We start from the raw sequence: 14,070 nt of genomic DNA, 5'->3' as shown, positions 1-14,070 counted from the left end.
ATTCTGAATTATACAATGAATACAAGTCTTTCATCTGTCACTATACCCATTTCTTCAGAAGGCAGCCAAATATTAAGCTTCTCAAAGAAAAAAGGAATCCTAGAAAGAGGAAAAATATTGAGGAGGAATAAGAATGGGTAAGAGTAGGGGGAAATTAAGTTTTATTTTTATTAATTTGTCCTCTCAAGAGAAATAGAAACTTGCCTGCTCTATGATTTCCCCTCCCCTGCCTCTTACCTTACATCAAAGCAAGGATTAGAACAGATTTAGCTGGTAGCTATTCTGCATTTTGTGTCCAGTGTTCTGTAGAAGTAAAGTTCAGAACCTACCTCTTTCTTACAGATGACAGTACTGTGGATCTAGATTTCCAGGTGGAGGACAGGCCAGCTATGTTATATCCAAACAAATCTTCTCTTTCCTCAAAGATTCTTCTGCACCTTAAAGATTTTTAAATTGTATACCTGAGCTTTAAAGCTGTTGGAAAGGGTGTATGTTTATGAGGATGCTGAGTACAGGCATTGGGCAGATTTTCAGCATGGTAGTTTGTATATTTCAGGGTGTCTCTGATGTTCATAAGGGATACCTCCTGAGATCCTCAAATATCATGAAGATGGAAGTGGCTCCTGCTTTCACCCAAATTAAATCTTTGGTTATAACATGTCTTCACACTTAAAGTTGATAAACTTTCAAGGTTTTGTCTTTTATTTAGTGGTATTGCTCACAAAGAAGCAGTTTTTAATCACTTGACCAGAATTGAAGGAGTAAAGATCTGAACTGAATGTCACTGGGAACAAAGTGAGCACCCTGGTTAAGCTACATTGTTCAGGTCCCTCAACAACTGCAGCACAAGATTGAAAATCATGCCTCAGTAAAATCAGACCCTGCCCCTCTCTCACACCTTGTAGGTCTTTTAGGAATAGTCCAGACTAAGAATGTTACATTTTAGCACTGAGAATTTCCTGTATATGTTTAGGGCTCTGGTTTATCTTGAGTTAAGATTTTTGAGATCGGAATAGTAAAGGCTAATACTCTGCTTTGGAACCAGTCTGTTGTTGCATGTCCAGTTCCAAATGTTGCTTCCTGACCTGCATACAGATTTCTTAGGAGGCTGGTTCCAAATAGGAAAAGGAGTACATCAAGGCTGTATATTGTCACCCTGCTTATTTAACTTATATGCAGAGTACATCATGAGAAACGCTGGGCTGGATGAAGCACAAGCTGGAATCAAGATTGCCGGGAAAAATATCAATAACCTTAGATATGCAGATGACATCACCCTTATGGCAGAAAGCGAAGAAGAACCAAAGAGTCTCTTGATGAAAGTGAAAGAGGAGAGTGAAAAAGTTGGCTTAAAGCTCAACATTCAGAAATCTAAGATCATGGCATCTGGTCTCATCACTTCATGACAAATAGAAGGGGAAACAGTGGAAATAGTGACAGACGTTATTTTGGGGGGCTCCAAAATCACTGCAGATGGTGATAGCAGCCATGAAATTAAAAGACGCTTGCTCCTTGGAAGAAAAGTTATGACCAACCTAGACAGCATATTAAAAAGCAGAGACATTACTTTCCCAACTAAAGGTCCATCTAGTCAAGGCTATGGTTTTTCCAGTAGTCATGTATGGATGTGATAGTTGGACTATAAAGAAAGCTGAGTGCTGAAGAATTGATGCTTTTGAACTGTGGTGTTGGAGAAGATTCTTGAGAGTCCTTTGGACTGCAAGGAGATCTGACCAGTCAGTCCTAAAGGAAATCAGTCCTTAATATTCATTGGAAGGACTGATGTTGAAGCTGAAACTCCAATACTTTGGCCAACTGACGCGAAGAGCTGACTCATTTGAAAAGACCCTGATGCTAGGAAAGATTGAAGGCAGAAGGAGAAGGGGATGACAGAGGATGAGATGGTTGGATGGTTGGATGGCATCATCGACTCATTAGACATGAGTTTGAGTAAACTCCAGGAGTTGGTAATGGACAGGGAGGCCTGGCATCCTGCAGTCCATGGGGTCACAAAGAGTCGGACACGACTGAGCGACTGAAACTGAACTGAATAGTCTGTTTTACCTCGTATTCCCTGACTTGACTTACCACGCACCTTGTGAGAGAGCCTTTTAGTTTCTTACCTCCAGTTCTTTGTAGAAAAATGTCTACCCCAAAGGACTTTAATGAGTGTCATGTAGTGAGGTTATCCAGTGGGCTTCCTCATGAAAGACATTAGGTAGTCTAGTACTTAATCAGATCAGATCAAATCAGTCACTCAGTCGTGTCCGACTCTTTGCAGCCCCATGAATCACAGCATGCCAGGCCTCCCTGTCCATCACCTACTCCCGGAGTTCACTGAGACTCACGTCCATCGAGTCAGTGATGCCATCCAGCCATCTCATCCTCTGTCGCCCCCTTCTCCTCTTGCCCCCAATCCCTCCCAGCATCAGAGTCTTTTCCAATGAGTCAACTCTTCAAATGAGGTGGCCAAAGTACTGGAGTTTCAGCTTTAGCATCATTCCTTCCAAAAAAATCCCAGGGCTGATCTCCTTCAGAATGGACTGGTTGGATCTCCTTGCAGTCCAGGGGACTCTCAAGAGTCTTCTCCAACACCACACTTCAAAAGCATCAATTCTTCGGCGCTCAGCCTTCTTCACAGTCCAACTCTCACATCCATACATGACCACGGGAAAAACCACAGCCTTGACTAGACGGACCTTTGTTGGCAAAGTAATGTCTCTGCTTTTGAATATGCTATCTAGGTTGGTCATAACTTTCCTTCCAAGGAGTAAGCGTCTTTTAATTTCATGGCTGCAGTCACCATCTGTAGTGATTTTGGAGCCCAGAAAAATAAAGTCTGACACTGTTTCCACTGTTTCCCCATCTATTTGCCATGAAGTGATGGGACCAGATGCCATGATCTTCGTTTTCTGCATGTTGAGCTTTAAGCCAACTTTTTCACTCTCCACTTTCACTTTCATCAAGAGGCTTTTTAGTTCCTCTTCACTTTCTGCCATAAGGGTGGTGTCATCTGCATATCTGAGGTGATTGATATTTCTCCCGGCAATCTTAATTCCATCTTGTACTTCTTCCAGTCCAGCATTTCTCATGATGTACTCAATGCATATAAGTTAAATAAACAGGGTGACAATATACAGCCTTGACGAACTCCTTTTCCTATTTGGAACCAGTACTTAATACCAGAGGGCAATTAGTAAACTTCTGGTTTGACTTCAGTGGGCCAAGTAAAATAATAATGTATAATAGCAAGCTTACAAAAAACAAAACCCAGAGAGTTTATAGTACAACCCTTTGAGGACATAATTTTTATGTAAAATGGGTGATAGGCCTTTGCACCTACTCTGTGTTGGACTTCAGCAGTGAGGTTAATAGTTAGACTCATAACACTCATAACAGTGGAGGGAATAGTTGGAAACACAATACACAGGTATTTGCATGTTTGGAGTGAAGATATGTGGTTCTTGTAAGGGTTCTGTCATGTTCCTGGGGATTTCTTCATTACCTTCATGCCGTAGAAGTACACATTTTATGCCTCTGCAGTACTGATTTTTATTTTCAGGAACCAGTGACACATCAACAGTTTGCAATTTCTTGGGTAAGGACTTGGGAAAATCTTACCCTATTTTGAATGAACTTTTGAATCATAAGACATAGAAAGGTTTGTCATCCAAGGTTCATGTTTGCTGTTTAAAGTTGAGGGAGCAGGTTGCTATGGCTGTTTGTTCCCATTTGGAGGGTACAGAAAGAGGAAAGTGTTCCTTTCTATTTTATGCTCTAGTTTGAGATAGAGTTGGTTCATAGTAAGGTATTGTGTTGACAGCCTGTTCATAGCTAGCTTTCCACCTTCCTTACCCTGATACAGCACCTCCTGGTAAGAGTGAGATCCTATTTAAAACACACCAAACATTAGTAAGTACTGGGAGTCTATAGTCAAGTCCTTTAGTAAATTGTTCACTGTAAGCACTAAGCTGCACCCTGAGCAGATTCCACATTTTAAATGTCGCTTAGGAGCACACTGGGGTACCTGGCTTCATGAATCTGAATAAGAAAAAAAAGTTTTTCCCTTTATTGAAACAGATTAAACAGGAAACACCTACAGAGAGATGCTATACAAAATAATTTGTGGATTTTCTAAAACATCTAAATAAATGCTTAAGACTAGGACATTCATTGAATTTATGGATTATTGAAAGCTCATTTTTCACTCACACCATTGCTCTTAGGTGTTATGCAGGTATTTTGGTTTACTATAAAGATGACCGGGGAAGTCTTTGCTGCTTGCATTGCAGAACCGCACTGTCTAATCACATTGATTTGGATATGATCGTAGATAAGATGTTCAGTGATTTCCATAGATATAGGGCCCACCATGCTATCCACCATTGCCATCTATAAACAAAATCATGTTTGTCCTTTATCACAGCAAAGAAAAGATCCTAACCAATACTTTGTGTTAGGATCAACTATTTGTAAAGAGGCCTTACAAATAGCTGAGAAAAGAAGAGAAACAAAAGGCAAAGGAGAGAAGGAAAAATATACCCATTTGAATGCAGAGTTCCAAAAAATAGCAAGGAGAGATAAGAAAGCCTTTGTAAGTGAGCATTGCAAAGAAATAGAGGAAAACAATAGAGTGGGAAAGACTAGAGATCTGTTCAAGAAAGTTAGACATACCAAGGAAATATTTCATGCAAATACAGGCATAATAAAGGACAGAAATGGTATGAACCTAAGAGAAGCAGAAGATATTAAGAGGAGGTGGCAAGAATACACAGAAGAACTCTACAAAAAAGATCTTAATGACCCAGATAACCACAGTCATGTGATCACTCACCTAGAACCAGACATCCTGGAATGCGAAGTCAAGTGGGCCTTAAGAAGCGTCGCTATGAACGAGGTAGTAGAGGTAATAGAATTCTAGCTAAGCTATTTCAAACCCTAAAAGATGATGCTGTTAAAGTGCTGCACTCAGTATGCCAGCAATTATGGAAAACTCAGCAATGGCCACGGGACTAGAAGAGGTCAGTTTTCATTTCAATCCCAAAGAAGGGCAATGCCAAAGAGTGTTCAAACTACCACACAATTGCACTCACTTCACGTGCTAGCAAGTAATGCTCAAAATCCTCCAGGCTAGTCAACAGTACGTGAACTGAGAACTTCCAGATATTCAAGCTGGATTTAGATAAGTCACCAGAGATCAAATTGCCAACATCCATTGGATCATAGAAAAAGCAAGAGAGTTCCAGAAAAACATCTACTTCTGCTTGATTGACTACACTAAAGCCTTTGGATGTGTGGATCACAACAAACTGTGGAAAATTCTGAAAGAGATGGGAATATCAGACCACCTTACCTGCCTCCTAAGAAACCTGTATACAGGTCAAGAAGCAACAATTAGAAATGGACATGGAACAACGGACTGGTTCCAGATTGTAAAAGGAGTACATCAAGGTTGTATGTTGTCACCCTGCTTACTTAGCTTATGTGCAGAGTACATGCGAAATGCTGGGCTGGATAAAGCACAAGCTGGAATCAAGATTGCTGGGAGAAATATCAATAACCTCAGATATGCATATGACACCACCCTTAGAGTAGAAAGCAAAGAGGAACTAAAGAAGCTCTTGAAGGTGAGAAAGATGAATGAAAAAATCTGGCTTAAAACTCAACATTCAGAAATCTAAGATCATAGCATCTGGTCCTATCACTTCATGGCAAATAGATGGGGGAACAATGAAAATAGTGACAGACTTTATTTTCTTGGGCTCTAAAACCACTGTGGACAGTGACTGCTGCCATGAAATTAAAAGACCCTTGCTCCTTGTAAGAAAACCTATGACAAACCTAGATAGCATATTAAAAAGCAGAGACATTACTTGGCCAACAAAGGTCCATTTAGTCAAAGCTATGATTTTCTAGTAGTCATGTATGAATGTGAGAGTTGGACTTTAAAGAAGGCTGAGCATCAGTGAACTGATGCTTTTGAACTGTGGTGTTGGAGAAGACTCTTGAGAGTCCCTTGGACTACAAGGAGATCAAACCAGTCAATCCTAAAGGAAATCAACCCTGAATATTCATTGGAAGGACTGATGATGAAGCTGAAGTGCCAGTGCTTTGGCCAACTGATGTGAAGAGCTGACTTATTGGAAAAGACCCTGATGTTGGGAAAGATTGAAGTCAGGAGGAAAAGGGGATGACAGTATGAGATGGTTGGATGGCATCACCGACTTGATGGACGAGTTTTGGCAACGCTGGGAGATGATGAAGGACAGGGAAGCCTATCGTACTGCAGTCCACGGGGTCACAAAGAGTTAGACACGACTGAGTGAACAAATAACAACAACAAGTACTTTGTGTTTTAGAAATGAACCCCACTCCAGTACTCTTGCCTGGAAAATCCTATGGATGGAGGAGCCTGGTGGGCTGCAGTCCATGAGGTCGCTAAGAGTCGGACACGACTAAGTGACTTCACTTTCAGTTTTCACTTTAAATGCATTGGAGAAGGAAATGGCAGCCCACTCCAGTGTTCTTGCCTGGAGAATCCCAGGGACAGGGGAGCCTGGTGGGCTGCCATCTATGGGGTCGCACAGAGTCAGATGCGACTGAAGCAACTTAGCAGTAGCAGCAGCAGCAGCTGAAAAATATAAGAAATTATATCCTCCAGAAAATCTATAAAGTCAGACTGTGGCAGAGGAGTCTCATGTTCTGCTTGAGAGAGCTGATTTCCATAACGTGAAGTATGAGGATGTATTAGAAGAATGCAACCCAATGTCTTAGTTTGGGATGGACAGAATTGATTAATGAAAATTGATCATGACTGTGATGTATTCGTAATTGATAGCAGTAATTTTTACAATGTGTGCTTTAAAAAAAAAACAGCAACTCCTCACTAAAGTTAGTGACTACCAAGATTTCTTGAAAAGTTGGGAGAATAATTCAGTTGCTAATTGCTCAAAATTCTATATATAAAATATATATTGATTTTTGTAGCAGCATTCCAGGGAAAGAATGTGGTCATAGAATTATTCACAAAATGGAAATATTCCTCATTTCTTCTCAATATTCAACAACAGCCTCAGCTGGCAATTTAATTCACATAATTTGCAGGTCGTGTGTTTTCTAACAAGCCTGTGTTACCCTTATTAATTTAAAAAAATAAATTATGAATAGGATCCAAGTTTTTGTCACTAAACACCTCATGATCCCCACACACCCTAATGATCTTTATTGAGCAAGATGGACTAACAAAATCGTTAAGGTCTCTGTGAGTCAATGTGTCATTTCATGTTAATTTTAAGAAGCCAGTCCTCTTGAAATACTAATGGTGAAATATCATTTAGTACAGTGCCTTGTATATAGTAAGTACGGAGTGGTTTTTTTTAATGTCACTTTTTACATTCAACTAAAACCATCTCCAATTTGTGTAAGAAATTGTTAAGACAAATAAATATGCTTTCCAGATGTTGCTATGTCTTTATCCACTTTTTCCCAGTGTCAGTTAATGTAGTAAAATTGGAGAGGGAGAATGGATTCCAGGCAGGAAAGTTGAAATCAGGTAGTGTCTGTCATTAAAACTCCAGATTTACCCTGTTGATTAATTATATCATTATTCCATCTTGGTTGACTAAATCCATCTTGTGAAAGTGAATTCACTCAGTCGTGTCCAACTCTTTGTGACCCCATGGATTATACAATTCATGGAATTCTCTAGGCCAGAATACTGGGGTGGGTAGCCTTTCTCTTCTCCGGGGGATCTGCCCAACTCAGAGATCGAACCCAGGTCTCCCACATTGCAGGTGGATTCTTTACCAGCTGAGCCACAAGGGAAGCCCAAATCCATCTTAGGTTGATTTTTTTTTTTTTTTTTAAGTGACAACAGCGTGAAGGGAAGAAATGCTTTTCTCCTGGCCACTACAACTTTTGAAAAATGAGATTTCTGGGTATTTCTTTGTCTATTAGTATTATTTAGAGATAGCATGGTATTACTTTTAAAAAGGTGAGTGATTTGCTTGCCAGAGGCTGTTGTAGTTAAGAGTTAGCGTGCTTGTTCTTACTGAGTTCCTGTTGTTGTATGCTATAGTAATTTAGAAAGGAATTAACCCAGGGAAATTTTGGCCTCAATAAATGATTAATGTAGAAATCCTATTTATCTCATGTTTATTCTCTGATGCCCCAACACAACAGTGATAGAATGTAACTTAAATATGATTGCATCTGATCAATAGTTCTGATTTATTTGTTTCAGTCTGGCCAAAAAAAGTTGGGAGCATAAAACTGCAAGGAATTGCTTCTCTAAAAATACATCTGCTAAATGCACTTGCCATTTAAGTCTTAGAACTGCACTCGAATTAAGTGCTGGGGAATCCAGGGCACCCTATACTAGATCTGATTTGGAAGAGGGCACAGATGAAATTCTTACTGGCATTTATTTATGTAGGCCTCTTTACTAAGTTTGGAGGGTGTGCTGGCTTTCTAAGTCCTCACTGTTGTTAATAAATGCCATTTTATATTTACTGACTTTCTGAGCAAGTGTTCCTGAATGTTTCTTTAATGATATTGTAGTTTAGTATAGGGATCAGCAACTACCACCTTTGGGACAAATCCAGCTTGCCACCTGTTTTTGTAAATAAAGTTTTATTTATGCTGCTCTGTTTACATGTTGTCTGTGGCTTCTTTTGCACGACAGCAGCTGAGTTGAATGGTTGAGACAGAGAACATAGGGCCTGCAAAACCTGAAATGTATCCTGTCTGGCAGTTTATAGGAAAGAGTTTGCCTGTTCCTACTCTGGAATAGTAAGATAAAGCTACATGATCACTGATAACTTATAAAGATCTAACTAACTATTAGTCTGCACTTGGTTTCTGGAGTAATCAATCAGCCACACATTTATTTAATCAACAAATATTTATTGAATGCTTACTTATATGTCTGGTTCAAAGGATATAGTAGGGAAAAAAACAGAGTTCTCAATACTCACATAATTTATGTTCGGGTGAGAATAGGACAAATGACACAGAGAAGTAAGATAAGAACTATGGGAAGTGTTAAGACTGTGTTGCCTATAAGAAACAGAACTTAAACTTGTGAGTCCTGACTGCCCCACCATCTTGGTCTATGAAGTATACCAAGCTGTAATATATTCATGTCTTGGGACGTCCACTGTAAGTTATACATTACTAGATGTGTGCTAATTAACCATAAGTATACTTATTAGCCTGTCTCTCTCAGTTTTGTTATAAACTAAAATCCTAATGTTTTGTTCTTTCAAATGTTTAATTGATGATTATTTTGATTTAGTTCTTAAAAGCTATTTTTAATTAGAAAAATTCCCTCAAAACCTCTCCTAGTGTTAAAATTCTAAGGAAAATACTAAGCTAACCAAATACAGTAGTGTGTGTGTGTGCAGTGTGCAACCCCCTGGACTACAGCCCACCACACTCCTCGGTCCATGGAATTTCCAGGCAAGAACCCTGGATTGGGTTGCCATTTCCTTCTCCAGGGTATCTTCCCAACTCAGGGATTGAACCCAGGTCTCTTGCATCTCCTTCATTGGCAGGCGGTTTCTTTACCACTGAGCCACTACGGAAGCCCCAAACTCAGGATTTTATACACACACAAATACTGAGGTATAGAGTATATATGTACACATTGGTGTACATAATCTCTTCACTGAGAGAGGCTAGAAGCAGTAACTCCTCAGAAATAATGAGTAGGCCCAGTGCCCAGATTTTAGTCTCTTAACACCATTCTCCACTAAAAAGAACCAGAGCTCTGAGGAGAGGTGACTGATTATAGAACTGGGGTGAGGAAAATAAAAGATGAGCCTGGAATTCCTTGTGACTTCTAAAAAATAAAGATTTGAAGGAGCTTCTAATGGTCAAAGCTGGAACAACTTGAGCAACAAAATAATGGCACAACTGGATTTTAATTCATGAGTGTGTGAGTTTTCTGTTCAGTATGACAAATCACAATTTAGCAGCATAAAGCAACACACATTTATTGATCTTGCATTTTCCCTGGTCACGAGTCCATTCACAGCCTCACTAGGTCCTCTTCTCAGGGTTGAAAGGCTCTAGTCCAACCAAGTGTTGGGTTGTCTCATATTCATCTGGAGGCTCAACTCAGGGATACTTTGCTTCTAGTCTCATTCAGACTGTTTGGAAGAATTTGTTTCTAGTGTTTGTAGAAGTGAGGCCCTGAAGTTCCAGAGGCTGCCTTGTCCTTGCCGTGCAGCTCAGTTCCCATCATAGAAGCTTACTTCGTCAAAGCCATCGGAAGCATCCTTCAGCTCAAAGAAGGCCTAAGCCATTTCTTGGCATCACGCCTCACAGGGTTACTTCCCGTTTGATTATTTCAAAGTCAGCCGATTATGGACTTTAATTATGTCTATAAAATCCCTTTAATTTTGCCATATAAAATAACTTTAGAAATGATATCCCATCACTTCTGGTATATTCTTTGATTAGAAACCAAGTCACAGGTTTTGCCCTCAGTGAAAAAGTGGAGATTACATAAGAATTTGACTCATTGGAAGTCATTCTCTGATGTGTCTGCCACATTGAGTCCATATGGATAGAAGCAGTCTAATAAATATCTAAACAAGTGGAGAAGAGATAATTCTTCCTCATAGTAGATTCCTATTCACAAATGTGGAAGGAAAGAGGGAAATAAAGAATTACCATTAGCAAGCACCATTGTAGTAAATGCTGCAGACAGGATTCTCTAATGGATGCTAAAATTAGTGGGTACAAGATTGAGGAGACACAGAATTTGCAGAGTCTCAATATCTCTCCTAAGATACTCATCAACTACAAAGAGCAAAATGCAGTAACTTTTTATTGGAGCTTGATAGACAACAGCTTTGCCAAGTAATCAAGGCAAAAGTCACCACATGTGAAACATCAATGTCATTAACCTCTTGGTAGAATGAACTGAAAAGAGCACAACACTTTTGTCATACACGTCCCAAAATGCATTACCTTGCTTCAATCCTGACACAATAACAGACTAAGCCAAATTGAGGAACATTCTACGAAACGACTGATCTGAACTCTTCAAAAGCATCAAGGTCATAAATATAAGGAAAGACAGATTAGACTGAAGGAGACCAAGAAGAAATAACAACTAGATGCAATCTGAGACCCTAGAAGGGAAAATGAAGCACTGACTGGAAAAAATGGTAAAATTCAAATATCTTTAATAATTTCTTACCATTTTAAGTTCCTCTTGATAATTATATAAAGGTTCTGTAAGGTGTGATCACTAGGAGAGGTGGGCTAAGGGATATACGACAGCCCCTTATACAGGTGGTGCTAGTGGTAAAGAATTCCACCTCCCAATGCAAAAAATGTAAAAGATGCAGGTTCGATCCCTGGGTTGGGAAGATCCCCTCAGGGAGGAACTGACAACCCACTCCAGTATTCTTGCCTGGAGAATCCCATGGACAGAGGAGTCTGGCAAAGAGTTGAGCACAACTGAGCACAGCATTCTTATACTGGCTTTATAGCTTTACTCTGAGTCTTAAATTAATTGCACATAAGAGCTCTTCTATAAAAAATTTTAATATAAGTTTGTGCTTAGAATTTTAAGTTGGCAAAAGCAGACATTAAGGTCGTTTACTGATGTTTCATTTTTTAGTTGCACCAAAAATTTTGGACAGTATTGTGTACATAGCCATTGAAGAGTGAATACCTCCATGTGAAGTGGTGGAATTTGTTTTACCTCACAGATTGTGCTTACATCACCACATTGTGCTTAGGTCTCCACGTTGTGCTTACATCATCATAGACACAAACTAGGGGGGAAATGAGACTTTCTTTAAACACTTAGTTTTACTGTTAAAGCCTTCTCATGAATTTGGTTTATTTATTACATATGAAACATTCTCTTTTAAAATAGTTACCACACTTTGTTTAAAAGGTTTTACTTAACATCATACATATGACATATAGAAATCTGTGGTTCGAGAGGTGTTTAGTCATTTCAGTTGGTTCAAAAAGCTCTGAATTGTCTTCTTTATATGGACAGTGGACAGAAATGGATCATCTGTATTACGTTTCTCACACATGTTTTCTGATCATGTCACAGTCATCTGCTGTGACTATGCTTATACCTATGCTAATGGGAGATGAAGTTATTTCTTAGTAACTATGAAACTGCTGATGGAAAGACAGGGATTGAAACCAAATGGAGAATTTAAAACAGTTTGGGCAAGTCTATCGTTACCATGAAAAGACTCTGTTTCTTTAAAGGACAGATTTAGTAAATGAGTAGGGAACTCATAGCTTTAAAGCGAGATCTCTTAGAAATGCACCAGACAACCACTAGTGCTGCTTGAATATGGCAGTATTTTATAAATTCATGAGCTTTCTTACAGCCTTTTTTATGTTTAGTTGAAATATGGTATATAAGAGCAGTGCCTGGGGCATGTGTAGTGTAAGCAGTGGTGTCCTGTATTAACATAGAATCACTGTGTTTTGTTTTGTTTTGTTTTTACTGTCATGAGTCTATGAATTCAGTCTGTCATGTAGAAACAATCATTAAAATGTAAGCACTTACTATCTTACTGCAATTGATTCCCCAGTGACATTTTAAAAAGTCAGTATTTGGCTTCAGAGTGCTTTAAATTTCTAAATGGACTGGAGCTTAGGGGCCGTAGGGTATTTCATAGGAAGCACATGACCCTGAGTGGACACACAGCAACTTTTGTGTATCTGTAGCCAAGTTGATGGCAGTGTTTACCCTAGAAGTTGTTTTTACCCAAATGTAAGTATTTTTGCTTTATTTATTTGGTACTAATACTAATTTACTACAGATGTCTAAGAGTAAATAAATGAATGAATTCATTCAAACAAACAAATTCATTCAAACAAAACACAAATGAATCCCTTTGAGGATTATGCTAAATTCAACTGCCTTTGTTACTCTATAGTACTTTTACTCTCAGAAATGTATCTATACTTCTGAGGCAGAAAGTGAGCTGATTGTTCTTAAGTTAAAAAATCATGTCTCTAGACCTCATATAATTCACTGTCTGTCTTTAGTTAATAAAATAAAGTTTTTTGTTTTATTTTAATAAAGTTAATTAAAGTGTTTTGCTTTAGTTCCTATTCTCAGATTAAGGACCATGAAATAACAAAGATTTATTAGTTATTTGTTATGCTGATGGAGGGACTAAAGAATTAAACGACTTGATTCCTGTCTCATGGCACTTACCTTATAGTTTGAAAATACAAAAAGCAAAAATTAAATGGAAATCAAATAGTTGGTAAATGGACACTATTGCTCTGTTAGCAATAAAGATTAAAAGATACAGAATAGTGTTTCTTCTTTAGTGATAATGTACACTATATTTTATAGTTGTATGTCTTTTAATTGAGCTTTCCTTCTAAGTTTTTGTGGAATCTGTGATTGACTTAGGAGTTTTTTAGAAGTCAGTTGTTATTGCTATATTAAGTAAATATTACTCATGAAAGATTGTTGGCCACTATGCTGCCTGCCCACTTGGGAGTCTGAGTTGACTTCATCAGTCTGGGATTTTGTTAAATGTATTGTAGAAGTGTGTGTCAAGACATTAGAGCTTGTAGATTGATTTGTGAATTTGGGAACTCATACAGTAGAAAATTGAACTTTTCAGGAGGTGATTTGATAAATATGTTTATGCATGCTTCCTCTTTGTTTTACAAAAAAAAGTATAAAATATCACTCTCTTTGAGCTGTATGTTTTTCTTTGTGGAGCGATACCTTTTGTGATCATGAAGATTAAATACATTTAACTGTGTCTTGGGTTTTACACAATTGTGACATTAATGCAGAGGGTTCCCTATCCCCACTTCCTCTCCTGTGTTTTTACAGGAAGTCAGATGCCCCCTCAACCACCTGGGAGCCAGTCAGAATCCAGTTCTCATCCTGCCTTGAGCCAGTCACCAATGCCACAGGAAAGAGGTTGGTCTTCAGTTCATATCTTACATACCTTTGTGTTTTGAGTGTATAAGGTTTAAGCGAGTTTGCTACCTATGTACCTGCTTATACACATTTTTTTAAAGGCTATTACATTTTCTCATCAGATGAAA

The 14,070-nt window shown here is 38.6% G+C and overlaps 1 protein-coding gene across 8 annotated transcripts in view; it reads left to right on the top strand.

Moving 5' to 3' along the window:
- ARID1B (AT-rich interaction domain 1B) overlaps window positions 1-14,070 on the top strand; it is a 429,234-nt gene that overhangs the window by 318,526 nt on the left and 96,638 nt on the right. For 7 of the 8 annotated variants that reach the window (XM_025294982.3, XM_025294980.3, XM_025294976.3 and 4 more), the window contains one exon: window positions 13,853-13,942. The exons of the other annotated variant lie outside the window; for it this stretch is intronic. In XM_025294982.3, the coding sequence (XP_025150767.3) occupies window positions 13,853-13,942 (90 nt within the window). The remainder of the gene's footprint in view (window positions 1-13,852; window positions 13,943-14,070) is intronic. 8 annotated transcript variants of the gene reach the window in all.

This window comes from Bubalus bubalis, chromosome 10, assembly GCF_019923935.1.
Source record: "Bubalus bubalis isolate 160015118507 breed Murrah chromosome 10, NDDB_SH_1, whole genome shotgun sequence".
In the NCBI taxonomy this organism is placed as follows: domain Eukaryota; kingdom Metazoa; phylum Chordata; class Mammalia; order Artiodactyla; family Bovidae; genus Bubalus; species Bubalus bubalis.
The sequence above is the reverse complement of the archived record's forward strand: the minus strand, read 5'-3'. Positions and strand labels throughout refer to the sequence as shown.